Genomic DNA, 14295 nt, shown 5'->3' with positions numbered 1-14295 from the left:
GCATGTTGATTTGGCATATGTTTTACGCCAGATGCCCTTCCTAACGCAATTCCACATTACATGGAGAATGAGCACAGGCTGTCTTGTGCCAGGCGCCTTCTGTTTTAGAAGGAAGTCCAAATAAACTCAACACCAGACACATTAATTGAGGAGGAGACCTGTTGTGAAAACCTTATGCTCCGTTGGGGGGTGAGGTAAAGTGGGTAAGTGGACATGAAAGTGAGAACAAAATTTAATGGAGACCTGCATTGAAAAAAATGCAGTCAGATTTTTTGAACAAAAAATGACTTACATTTACACATGAGATCCTTCTGAATGTAGTAAAGTAAATCTGCAAGCCCAGATCTGTCATTCAACGGAGAAATCTTCATTTGAAAATGACAACTTTACAGCTAACATTTAGCCCTCCGCAAATTGTCCCTCTCATCATGGACGCTGCCGAGACGTCACGGACAAGACCCTCTCCCAGCATGCATTGCGCCAATTGTAATTTGTGGATTTACGTCAGTTTGCATCTGCACCTTTTTCTTGTCTTATACGGAAGGATCTACTTTTTTTAAAACTTCATATTATCTTGCGGCACATAAGGTGAGTACACATTTCTTTTATTTGTGCTTGAAAATTATTTTGGGGGACTTTTTCATACGCCCGTTTGATTGAGTGGTGTCGCAATGAAAATCTACTGTCTTTCGCCTCCGGTACCATCGCGAGATATGGAGGCGAGACCCGCAAAGAATCCCAGTCATTAAAAATATATAAACCTCTCTCAGCGTCCATGGAGCTCTGGGGCTCCGATTGCCGAGACGTGCGGTGCTGTGGATTTTGCAGCAAGAAGTCTGTCCTTGCAGCAACAGGTGTACCAGTCGCTTCGCATTAAAACAGCGAGCGTAATCTCAGGACTTGTGCCAAGTGTGCTGCAGCTCCATTCAGTAGACAGAGGTGATGCCGGCGGCTGCAAAGCAAACACGGGCGGTGTGAGTGGCCCGCAGACTTAATAAGCGCAGCGGAGGCAGAGAGCGGGAGAGGAAGAACGGCGCCCGCTGTCAATGTCGTTGCTGATCTGAGCACACAGATCTGTATCTCACATTCATTGCAGCTTACTTTTGGATGTTGAAACTAGGACGTGTATAAGTAACATTACTAACAGATCAAATCAATTTCAATGCGGGATCGGACTGAAGGCGGGAGCGCGTTGTCTTGTCCCTGACGTCATGGAAATGATACGGCTGTACAAACAGTTTTCGCTGAGGGCTAAATTTTAGCTGCAAATTTGTCATTTTTAAACAAAGATTTCTCGGCTGAATTACAAATTTGGGCTTACAGATTTACTTTACTGCATTCACAAGGGTCTTATAAATACATATCAGCTATTTCTTTCTGAAATCTGACCACATTTATTTCAATGCAGGTCTACTTTAAGAAAGCCAGAAGCTTAAAATGACAAACTGAAGGTGTTTTAGAAAACCACACAAATCCACACAAGATAAAATAATAATAAAAATGAATTAAATATAAATCATTAAATCTTGTGTGTTGTGTTGCATTTTTATGTGTGGACACAAACACAAGTGAAAACATTTACCTCTGACAAGAAAAGGCTCATCATGTGCAGCAACACATATTTCTGAAATGATAAGGCCCCACACTGTGTCCCAAGGTCATTTCAAGGATTATCATTTGTTTCCCCAACGTTGACAAGTGAACACATTGTAACCTACATCCATGAAGAGTGCAACCATGTCTCACCTTGATGAGTCTTACTCACAGGATATAAGCAGTTAAAGAAAGCAAGACCCCACTGCACGAGGGCCACAAGATCCCTATGACAGATGCCAAGACAGGTGCCACCCAGCTACACACACGTACACACCCTAACACACACACACAAACATATGCACACTTTACTTACCCGGCGGCTGATTTTATCACCCTGCAAAACCACAATAACGTGACGGTTCTTTTCAAATCAGAAACACCTCAATTATAGTAAACTATCCCAACTAGCCTTCTATCCTCAATCCATAGTAACAGTGTGGACCTGCTGTTTTCGGCCTACCTGTGAGAGAATGTTGGTGCACTGCTGCAGCAGGGAGACGGGAGGGTTGCCGAGGCTGGTGGCGAGTTGAACCCTCAGCAGCTGCTCCTTTTGGGTCAGGTTGTCCTGCAGGGCATGAGCCAAGGCAACAGCGGCACACCAGTTGGACAGGGAGTCTGCTGAGAACAAGCCTCCACACAACAGCTGACCTGCTGAAATTGAGGTGGCTGAGAAGAAAATTAGAAAAATACTCATAAGTATACACACAAAAATCTGAAAAAAAAATTATGCAGCGAATAATAAATAATTATTTATTCAATGCAAAGCCAGGTTACGCATACATTAAATATTTTGATGTACGAGAACAACTGTTCAGATAAATATCACACTGGTTCAAGTATGTCTCCTAGTCGCTTTGCAAACTTCTGTTATGGTCACTATCAATAAAAGTGAGTACAAATTTGGTACAAATGATTGGCTTTATTGTATTTGTCAGTATTTTGAGGAGCTCCTAAGACCATAATGTCATTGCACCCACCGCCCAGAAAGCCTGAATGTGATTGAGCCGCTTCAGGACATTAACAAGGATGTTATTTTTTTATTTATTTAACTCTGACCCTTGGGGGGGGGGGGGGGGGGGGGGGTACTTTTATATCCACCTCAAATATGGGAACATGCTTTTTATTTTCACATAATACCTAACAGAAGCTTTCGCAGTGTGGTGGATAAGCGATTAGTATGCTTGTTTCCGGAGTAAAAGGTTCCTCGTTCGAGACCATCCCTGCCAGAAAATCAGCATGTGGCAGAGCAGGGAGAGCTGGAAATGTGTAGATCAGGTGGTACTTCAGGACTGTTGGACAACCAATTAATTCAAACACAAGCTGTTTTGTGTACTTGCAAATAACAGCAAAACTATTCATAATGTAGTTGTGAACTATGTGTAACTGACCATCAATTGTGGAGGGCAATAGTGTAGCCACGATCTCGCCCTGCCCTTTCTGGTTTTTGTAGAGGAAACACTGGAAACAGTAGAGAACTGCACAGCGAAGCACAAATGGTTGCCTCTCGTTGACCATGGACATGAGCAGCACCACAATGGCTGGTCTAAGAAGCAGTAAGGGGAAGAGGCAGAGAAAACAGCTAATGTCAGATAACTAGGAGATTTCAACCAGTCATACTTACCTTCATAGAAAGTGGTTGTAGGTCAAATACAGCTTAAAGACAAGGTATTGCTTCTGCTCACCCCCTTTTTGGTCACACGTCACTGTGGAATTGTCTTGTGTATCAGTTTTTGTTATTGTCGAGTTTGTGTGCCAAAATAAATAAGTTCAAGTTCAAGTATTATGTTTACCATCAACAATACCACATACAAACAAACACCCACTTTCAAGTTTTTAAGGAACTTGCCCATTTTGATGCCTGTTGCTATAAATGTAAAGGAGCCACTGCTGCTTGCCATATCACTCTTCTTAGAGAGAAAGCATCCCTCCAGCTCTCTCCCACAAACCTTTTAATATCACAGCTAAAGGAAATACAACAAGTTTGATTTAGTCTCAGTTAAGACTAGGGATGGGTATTGATAAGATTTTATCGCTATCATTATCGATTCCGCTTATTGATCCGATTCCTTATCGATTCCCTTATCAATGCCTCTTGTGAATTTTCTGTGTACTAAAAGTAGGCTTTACAGGTTTTCTATGTCAACAACATTTTACTGAATCTTAAAGTAAATAAATATGAAATTGGTTACTGGATCCTTAAACTCGACATAATAAACTCTACATGGTGGATCCTTGATCTCTGGACATAAATAGAAATCAACAAAATCTGTAGTTTTTGTCAAAAGCATTTCCTTTCAGACATTACTGGCATGAATGTCTTTCCATACATCTGAGCTGAGCCCTTGGTTCAAGCTTCAAAGTGGAGTCGCGCTGCAGAAGCGGTTGATTACAGAGCCGCTGCAGGGTCTGTAATCAACGTAGAGAAATGATCATTTTCCCGACAAACACCCTCAAAAACAATGGCCACTCTAAAGGACTGATAAGGGAATCGTTAAGCAAAAAGGCTATTGATATCTGTGGATCGAATCATTTCTTAACGATACCCGAAAAGAACCGGTTCTTTATATTGGAAGTTTATGTATCTTATTTCATTTGTTGTGGTAAAATTTTCCCACAAATCCAAAGATGATGTTGCTTTTGTTCAGGACCACTGCCTCCATCTCAGTGGTAGGACCATTCTTTAAAATGCAATATCGAAAAACTCTGCTTTGAAGCTACCAAATAAGTGTTAATTTGCCTCATGCCTCATGTTTACCCACAGAACACTATAAAGACTGTACCACTTTATTGGGCCAGGCTTACCTTGGTGGGTTTGAAGGAGCATTGACAGATGCAAAGTAGTCCTGGTTGACCTGTGATCCCCTGATAACTTCTGATACAGTATTGATGGTCTAGAAGTAAATAGTCACATTGCAAGTGTGAATACAGTTTGCCTGAGAAAATGTCAGAGTGAGCAGTTCTCGCTCTCTGATTTCTAGGTTTCACTGTTACCTCAGTGAGAATGTCAGCGGGCACACCGGTGGCCATGAGGATGGTGCATAGCTGCTGCAGCAGCCCGCACTGGTACATGGACTTCTGACAGCTGGCTGTAGCTCCCGGAGAATTTACTGGAGACACCATGACTCTCACCAACTAGTTTACAAACAGAATATTATACAAGACTTGATTACACTGTGTATATATATATATAAAGCACCATAACTTGATTACATTCTCAGTTATTTCAGCAAACATTTGGAACAATCCTTTAGTTGTACCTGCAGCATGAGGTGGAGGTTGGTGACCTTTTGAGCAGACCAACCAGAATTATCATCTCCAACCTCAAACCAGGGCTTCATTCTTTGGATGTAGGACCCCTCCTTAAAAAAGTTCTGATTTGAACTGTTGTTCTTTAGCAAGTTAAGCAGCAGCAGTAGACAATCTTCCACCACAATACCTAGATGAAAAAAAAAAAAAAGTCAAGTATAACATAGCATAAGAATCTTCAGTACAATCAGACAAAATTACTCTAAAGAATTTCTTCTTTTTACCGCCATCACTGCTGCCTTCTTCTGTGATGATATCTAAGAGACGTTCAAATGCATTCTCAAATGCCACGATTTTTTGAATTGCAGCATTGCCTTTGGTCAGCTGTTGAAGCAGCAGCAAACCCTGTTTGAAGGTGAAAAAACAAACAAGACACTCAAGCCAAATCTTGAGTAATTTATCGTTTTCGGCCATGTATGAACTCACTCAAGCAGCACTGCAATTATTAATTGAGTGCAGAAATTCTGCTGCCGTACCTACATGCACTGCAGAGAGCTGTGCTGTTTATCCAATATTCTGATCAATTTTCAAGAAAATAGTCTGCATTGTACTTGAATTTTATCTTAAATTGTTGCTGCATCAAAATATCTCAGCAGACAAACGTGCTTTTTACCTGAGACTGCAATAAAAAATGAGAAGGAATATAATTTTACTCTATACTACTTGGAACAACATCTTTTTGGACTGTGTGAAACAACAAGAACAGCAACTGCAAGTCAGCTAAGCTATTATCTTGTACGATATTTTTTACAAAAGAGTTTTCAAACATTGACCTTGAGTATTATCGTCCGATTGGTACCCAAAAGAAGCAGTTTACCTGTATTTTGTACCTGATACAACTATAACTAGCTCATCAGCTTATGCTGGCTAAGACTGTGTTTACATTATAAATAAATCACAATCACCGCCCTTAATGTGCCCCCATTGTTTCACAATCACTACCCTAAATGTTTACACATTTTATATATCTATATCAGTACACAGTACATATTTCATATCGAAATTTTTTTGTGGTGTATAAGATGTCTTGCTTTTCTTCTTTTGGTGTACAGTAGATCTGTACTAAGACAATAAAGACTATTCTATTCCGAATAATGCAGTGGATTTTCAAATTTTTCTATTTTTACACTGCACATTTACCTCATGTACAATTGCCTGTTCAGTGATCAAAACAAGCTGTATTCTCATGTATTGTGCCTGTTAAAATAACAATACTTAACTCGTGAACTTCTGATCATTAAAACAGTGTTTGCGTTACAAATAAATAATACGCAAAATTCATTTAGCTGCTTATTCCATGTAGTTGTAGCAAGTTTCACATCTAAATGTGACTTATACTCCAATGCACCTTATATGTTTTTTTCTTCTTCATGACGCATATTTTGATAAATGTGATTTATACTCCAGTGCCACAGTCTGGAAAAAAGTAATCTGTTTCAGATTGTCAGACACTGTTTTTCATAAACTGTACAAAACAGGAACATGCAAAGTACTCACATCATTGCGAATCACTTCTCTAGAGTCTGCCAGCAAGTCCATTAGTCTGGAAACCCCTGCAAATAAAAACACAAATGAGCATTAAATACTTGCTCAAGAAAACTAGTGGCGACAAGCCAGTGGGTGTGCCCACTATTGTGGTTAAACTGGAATTTTAGTGCCTGCTGAATGGAGCAATGCCCTTACACATTACCTTCATCAACTAAAAAAAAAAAAGAGGTCCCGCATGTCACCCATCTAGTCTACATGTACTTACGTGAAGACTTTAATTTAGATTTTATGAAGATACCTTAACAGAAATTTTGAGATCGTTTGGATCCCAACTGTGCTGGGTTCTATTTGAAAAATACCAACTTAACAAGCGTGTGAAGATTACAGATCTTTCTCCAGTATTCATCCATACAGATCCGCAATGGGATTTGGCACAGGTTTTACCCTGGATGCCCTTCCGGGCACAAGTACAATTTTACCTGAAGAAACGCGCATAGTCCCTGGTCTTCCATAGTTCCCAGCCAAGTATTAACCAGGACCTACACCGCTTAGCTCCTGAGATCTGACAGAATCAGACTTGCATAAATCAGACTGGCTGTCCTGGTCAACACTGAAATCATGCCCTTTTTTTGAGATATCGTGCACACAAACAAAACAACCAACCAGAAAAACAGAGGTGACTACATGAACTCTACTACTCCTCTGCAGGCAATTACCAGGTGAGTTTAAACTGATCTTGCATGTGACACTGTGGTGCAGCCGGTGAAGAGAAACTCACCCATAGGGCTGACCAGAATAACTCCCTGCACTTGGGCCCCCTGGTTTTTCAGGAGCGCAGTCAACAACTTGACCCCAGGCCAGCGTACACGGAAGTCAAACTCCTGAAATCCCATCAACATACATGAATGTCAGGACATTGCTGAGACTAGCAGACTGCTTGGCACCGATCCAGAAACCGTACCTCCAACACAGTGAGAAGCAGGGTCACATGCTCAGGGTCCTGGATGAACTTCTCTGTGAACTGAGCACCTAAGTCATCTGCTTGCTTCTGGGCATTTTCATCTGAAAATGACATAATAGAAGAGAGAAATTCAAGATCTGGATTCATCAATCCAGTCAGGGAACAAATATATGTAAAACTGTTAAAAATGTGCAAGTGCTCAGGGTGATACTTCTGAATGTCTGCTTTTGGAAATGAGATAACTGAAAGAGAACAGAGTGAGGTAGAGTTAAGCCCAGGTTACACAGATGGTTTTGTCGGCGGGTAGTACGTAGACCGAAGTTCGCGGTAGTTCCGGCTGTTTTCACGGTGGAAAGGGGCGGAGCATTTCGCCGGCGGTTTGAGCGCCGTACTAGCCGCAAATACGTGGATAAAACGCCGCTAAATCTGCCGAATAAAAGTGGCGTTTTGACGCCGTAGCATCAGGCACACGTCAGGCAACGGGGGTTAATACCCAGTTCTATCCTTTACAATCGCAGGTTAAGACGCGCGTGAGAACGGCGGTGTTCTGCTGCCACCGATAATGCCCTGTGTACCGCTGGATTTATCCAGGCAAATCCTGCGTTACTCCAGGAACTTTTGCATATAGGCACCGCCCCCAGAGTATAATAGGCTGAAGCAGTTGTCACTGCAGGGGGAGGAAGCTCATCTCTCAGCCTTTTATTCTCTTTTTCTTTTCCCCTCCTCAACGTGTTGCTCGTCTCCACTACAGGGCTCTCCTCTGCTTCTGAACCAGACCGCTTGGTAAGTCCTTGCCGCTGCTAATTTTCTTTTAGGAGGCATACTGGAGCTTCTCTGCAAAAATATCTGGAGCTGGCCGCGAGTGAGAGGCCTGCCGTTAACCGGGAGGTGGCGTTTAGAACGTCATACTGTCCGCTAGCGCCGCCGTTTGATCTTCCTCTGTCACTGGTTAAAACGCCTTTGAGGACGCCGATGTGGGCTCTATCGCCGTTTTACACGCCGTTGGTTAGGGATACAACGCCGGCCGCCAATTACGGCGGTGTAAACTGCGGCACTACAGGAAGCGGCAGGATGAAACGGCGATTAAAAAGTATCAAACGCCGTTGTCTCCGTCGTCACGCGAATTCTCTGGGAGCGCTCCCGGAATTATTCGACACGAATAATTTTTTTGACGATTCCCGGTAAAGCCGGAACTAAGCCACGCCCCCTAGTGCCGGCGTTGACAACAGCGTTTGATCCTTAAGACGGCCAAAAACTCTTCCGGGACGCTTCCGGGAGCTCTTACCGTCTATGTGTACACGGGGCTTTACTGTCAGGACTCGGATTCCAACATACTGCTAGTTCTGGTATTAATATGTTGTAGTAATAATCTGTGTGGCAGATTAGCTAAGAGCTTCAAAGTGACAAGTTTATAAGCAACACAAGGTGTTTTCCCACCAACAGCTCTGACTATATACAGCCTTAAAAAACCTAGATGCATCCAAAAACCACAGTAGCACAAAAACAGCAGTACATGTGAGGAGACCAGGGAAGCAGAGGTTCAGGCATGTGGTGGCATTAGTGAAGGACCTTGTTTACCACCCAACCATCTCCCAGGATCCTATGCTGGTGCTAAAATTATTTTAGCAATGTTAGTTCTCCAGAGTATGGCTGCTGCACACATAAACTGGCTTCAGTGCTGATCAGGCAGGGAAACATTCTTAGGCTTTCCTGACATAGGGATAGGGGTTACTATGGCCACAAGGGCAAGGGGGAATGGAATTGTGAGGTGTCACCCAAAAGACCTGTTTGGACCACTCTGATTCAGTAAACCGATTTTCATGAAGACATGCCATGAAAGCCGAAGCACAGCCTTACAAATTATCAGCTTGCTGCAGACTGCACAGTTCAGTGTGTGTAAACCAGACAACATGTGGTCAATTTCCACAACAAGATCATGAAGAAGGGGGAGAGGGGGGAACTGATTTGTCAGTCAAGGCAGCCAGGGATGGGGAGGAGCACCATGCAAAGTCAGAGTTTTTTACCTTCTGATTCATCTGTAGGATTAAAACATGGAAGAGAAGAAAGAAAGCAGAATCTTTATATAAAGCAAATGTTATCAGTACACAGGAAAGGGGAAAGCAGATTGTTGCATGTCCAAACAGACACAACTTCAACTCAGGACCATCATGGCACAATTAAGAGAATTCATCTTTAAGATGGTAAAAAAAAAAAATTTACAGTGAAATACGTAGCGCTTTTTAAACATTTTATGGTTTAATTAATTTGTTATCATTGTGCAAGGACACAATACCTTGCTCTTCTTCCTCGTCATTACAGATGATATTGTACAGCGTGTCCAAAGCATAGCCAAGGATTTCAATGTCAGATCTGTTGGATTTGGAAAGCAAGCACAAGTTTCCCTGGTTTCAGCAGTGTCAGACGAAACACTTTGATAAACTATAACAATGACACATTTTTTTTTTATAAACTATTAAGATGTACAAAATGAGCACAAAGGTTTTTAAAGAACAACAAACCTTAAACCTACATCATACCTGTCAGTTTGAAGGACATGAATCAAGTGGTCCATTGCCTGATTGCCAACTTCCATACGATATTTCTAAGTCAAATACATAAATAAATTTGATCAACTATGGACAGAGCTCAAGAAAAAATAAAATATAATAAAAAGAATCTCAAATTGCACAAGTTAAAATAATGGAAATGCACTTTATCGTATATTTGCAAATGCGTGTAGCCCTTTAGATATGTACCAAGTGCAGCAGTGCTGGGATACCTTTGCCTTTTCACCATCTGCATCCCACGCAGTTTGAGTGTTTTATTTATATTTTTTGCTACTATCACACTTTCATTTATTGTGGGCTCATTTTTCACTGCACCTGCACATTTTCTACCTCTATGGAAACTGTACTATCACAGACGGACATACAGAGGGCTCAAAAATGTATTTTGTGGAACACAGTGTCTTTAATCAAAAAAGATGAAAACGTAAGTTGAATTTGGATGATGTTATCTTTTTAATTAGAAAAAAGACATTATCTACACAAAGAACATTTTTTTTGAAGCGTCCACAAGCTTTAACAACACTGGAAGAAAAGGGAGGGGGATGGAGAATACATATGTGCCATACACATTCCTTCTAATGAGCAGGGGAAGCACAAGATAAATGGAGTCAGTCACACCTGAAAATGTTCCATAAGCTCAGTCTGAAAAAAATTACTGCCTATTCCACACTTGAATTTTGGGTCTCTAATGAACAGGGGTGAAGACCAGTGTTGGCACCCTCTAACATGCACAGTGACAAAGGATGACCTGGAATTAAAAAAGCCAGGGGCAAGATTATTAAAGACTGGAGTATCGATAAGCTCCGCCCTTTAATAGTATTGCTTTGGGTAATGGAGAAATTAAATATTGCTGTGTAGAAGAGAGCTCTGTCTCTCTCTTGCTCTCTCTCGTGTATTTTTAAGAAAACATCAAAGCTGGGTTGCAGGGTGAGAGGGTTGAGTTCCTTTACCTTGACAGAATTGCCGAAACATGAATTTTCTTGACACTTAAATACTGCTATATAGTGCAGCAGATAACTGAAACAATCCTGCAGATGGTGATACAAGCATCAAATTTGACACAAATACTCCTTAGACACTACTCTTGAAATAACCAATTAGCCACTTGAATTTTTCAATAGGCAGCTAGGTAGGGGTCAATTGAAGAATTACACAGGGGTCAAAATGAAAAAATGCTCTAATCAGATTGAAAACTATATCACATTATTTGCTTGATCATAATGATTCCAAAAAGGTATAGTTTGGACTATCTGTGACTGAATGTTAAAACAGCATGAATAGTGACAAAGGTCAGTTGCAGTCTGTACAGGGGTCAAAAGTTAAAGCTGCCCCAATTTTAATAAAAAGTGATGCAAATTATTGGTTGAGCTAATAGGATGAATAAATGGAATAGTTTTGACAGTGCTGAATGTTTGGTCTCCAAAGTAAAGGTCAAAAAAGCTCAAGCTCAACATCCATTGGATTCTATGACTTGTCACATGTGTCAACCCCATAACATGATAACTAAGCATGACACATGGCCAAAACTATTCCTTTTTAAAACTCTGGTAACTCAACTAATAATATGCACCACTTTTTACCAAAATTGGGGCAAATGTAACTTTTGACCCCTGTGAAACTGACCTTTGTCAACATTCTTGCTATTTTTACCCCATAACATTCAGTAACAGATAGTCCAACCTGTACCTTTTTGGAATCATTACGATCAAGCAAATACTATGATATAATTTTCAATATGATTAGAACATCTTTTAATTTCGACCCCTGTGTAATTCTTCAACTGACCCCTACCTGGCTGACTATTGAAAATTCAGGTGGCTAATCGGTTATTTCAAAAGAGTAATGTCTAAGGAGTATTTGATTATAGGAGTATAGGATGCTTGTATCAGTATTTGCAGGATTCTGCTCCAAATATTTTCTTATCTGCTGCACTAATAAGCACGACTACTACAGAAATGTAAAATCTTAAAAAAAAAATTAATATAAAAAACATGGCTGATGCCCTGAACACAGTCACAGACAGGAATATAGACATGTTAATTTTATTCTGCAAGCCTGTAAATTCCTAAACCCATTACTTATGCCTGACAAAGTCACTGTCCATGGCTGATGGTGCAGAGTTTAAAAAAAAAAAAGAAAAAAGAAAAGAACAAAAAAAAAGGACAGAACTAAAACATTCAGTGCTGCAGCAGAAGCAAGTTTCTGTCTATATCAATAATTCATTCATTGCGAATCAACAGACATTACAGCGTTTCAGTCAATGAAAGTCCCCGTCAGACATAGCAAGAATGTGCAGGAACCAGGCTGAAATGGCATAATCGGACGCAGTCGGGAGGGAAAGAGGTGTGGACAGCTGTGTCAGAATGCATCCAGATTACCTCGTCCAAACCTGCACGATGGCATCCAAAGCATATGTGAACAAGAGGTAGATGACACAGACTGCTGTCTGACAGCCACAAAAGGTGCTGAAGACTGCATGATGTCCAAATGTCTGGATAGCAAACATAGGACCGGAGTGGGAGGGACCCATATGTTCCTCCATTTCCACAGTCCCTGTCGGTACTGAACACGGGACTCACTCCATATGTGTCAAAGCTGCGTCTGATGCATGGTGTGACTGCTTGTCCCACTGCCAGAAAACTTTCAGCAAAGGTGTCGAGTGGCACGCATGCCCCGCACTCACGCTTAGTGGCTCATGCAGCCGTTATGAACACACACACACACGAGTGCGCAGCGCACGTACCACTGGACACCTTTGCTGAAAGTTTGCAGCAGTGTCACACCATGCATCAGATGGAGCCTTTCCAGCAAACTTTAATTTCTTTTTTGCTCACTTCAGGAGCATAACCCAAGTCTGTACATTGTGACGTCGGTTGGATTATCACATAGAATTTAATTGTTGCATGGTTATTTGCAGCACACTGCAGCCTGGTGAGAGGCTTTTCACCACTTGCCATGACCTGGCAATACAGTTCCACGTCACACCTATTACAGAGTTTAGATGGTGATCAGGTAATAATACAACTCCAATTCCAATGAAGTTGGAACGTTGTGTGAAATGTAAATAAAAACAGAATACAATGATTTGCTAATCCTCTTCAACCTATATTCAACTGAATACACCACGAAGACAAGATATAGCTGATAACTGATAGACTTTTTTGTTTTTATGCAAGTATCTGCTCATTTTGAAATGGATGCCTGAAACACATTTCAAAAACACTGGAACAGGGGCAACAAAAGACCGGGAAAGTTGCTGAATGCTCAAAGAACACCTGTTTGGAACATTCCAAGCATACACAATCCATTGTGTGTGTGTGTGTGTGTGTATATATATATATATATATATATATATATATATCCTCAATTCCACTTAGCACAAAATTGAAGGAGTAAAACTAGGACACCAGGAGTAATACTGATTGAATGTTTTAGTTGTTAAAAATACATTCATTATTATTAGTAGTAGTAGTCGTTGTTATATATTGAAAATGTCTTCAAAAGTGGATATTTACTCTCTGAGGGGGTTAGGGAGGCTGTTCCTACCCCTCGCACTGCTGCCCACACCCAGGTCACAGATGGTCAATAGCCATATAATAAACAAATTATTAACCTTGCTTGTTCGGTTAATAATCTTTAAATATAACAAGTGACAATCCAGATGCAAACTCTTTTAATCAGTGTGTATGTTGTGGTGTGATGGGGGACTGCATATGTGTTGCACAAATAACCACCCAAAAATGCCACTGGATTCAGTGCATCAAACCAATCTGGTGAAGTTACCTTAGAGAGAGATTTCAGAGCCCGAACAGCATCCCTGCGGTCGTCCAGGAGAGTAGAGGAGGCCACCCGATCACATAACTTCTGAATCTGTCAATGAAAGAGGAGTTACCTGTTTAGCTCATCTTTCTGCCTACAGTTTCTTTGGAACAAGTGGAAAGTGACAGTCATATTCAAAAATTCATTGTGCAGAAGCCACAATCTGGACATATCTTTTTTGTAGCAGTTAATGTTTGAAACTGTGGCTAGTGAACGGACTCCTATAGTGCATCTGGAAAGCATTCACAGCACTTCACTTTTTCCACATCTTATGTTACAGCCTTATTCCAAAACGGAGTAAATTCATTTTCCCCCTCAAAATTCTACTCACAACATGCCATATATATATATATAATTTTTGCAAATTTATTAAAAATAAAAAACTAAAGCCCCTTTCACACTGGGCCTGCGTAGAGTTGCATTGTTCTGCATATCTAATACGCAGGAATGGCTGCATAAGTGGTGCCCAGAGTGGAAGCTTGGCTTGCCTCTTCTTATTCTTCTGTGGTTTTGAAGCATCACCGTCAGCAAAGTTCAGCAGAGTCCAGCGGGATGAAT

At 41.0% G+C, this 14295-nt stretch overlaps 1 protein-coding gene across 2 annotated transcripts in view; it reads right to left on the bottom strand.

Moving 5' to 3' along the window:
- The window catches only part of uso1 (USO1 vesicle transport factor), a 39074-nt gene that overhangs the window by 23037 nt on the left and 1742 nt on the right, over positions 1 to 14295 (bottom strand). Inside the window, exons 2-14 of one of the 2 annotated variants that reach the window (XM_034187715.1) lie at positions 13702 to 13788; positions 9889 to 9953; positions 9645 to 9721; positions 9376 to 9387; positions 7352 to 7452; positions 7169 to 7271; positions 6400 to 6455; positions 5127 to 5247; positions 4854 to 5032; positions 4588 to 4728; positions 4399 to 4487; positions 2985 to 3139; positions 2057 to 2262 (exon numbers count right to left, since the gene is read on the bottom strand). In XM_034187715.1, the coding sequence (XP_034043606.1) occupies positions 2057 to 2262; positions 2985 to 3139; positions 4399 to 4487; positions 4588 to 4728; positions 4854 to 5032; positions 5127 to 5247; positions 6400 to 6455; positions 7169 to 7271; positions 7352 to 7452; positions 9376 to 9387; positions 9645 to 9721; positions 9889 to 9953; positions 13702 to 13788 (1392 nt within the window). The remainder of the gene's footprint in view (positions 1 to 2056; positions 2263 to 2984; positions 3140 to 4398; positions 4488 to 4587; positions 4729 to 4853; positions 5033 to 5126; positions 5248 to 6399; positions 6456 to 7168; positions 7272 to 7351; positions 7453 to 9375; positions 9388 to 9644; positions 9722 to 9888; positions 9954 to 13701; positions 13789 to 14295) is intronic. The other variant, XM_034187716.1, reaches the window with a different exon arrangement.

The sequence above is a fragment of the Thalassophryne amazonica genome, chromosome 15, assembly GCF_902500255.1.
Source record: "Thalassophryne amazonica chromosome 15, fThaAma1.1, whole genome shotgun sequence".
Taxonomy (NCBI): domain Eukaryota; kingdom Metazoa; phylum Chordata; class Actinopteri; order Batrachoidiformes; family Batrachoididae; genus Thalassophryne; species Thalassophryne amazonica.
Note: the sequence above shows the minus strand (reverse complement) of the source record. Positions and strands in the feature narration are given on the sequence as shown.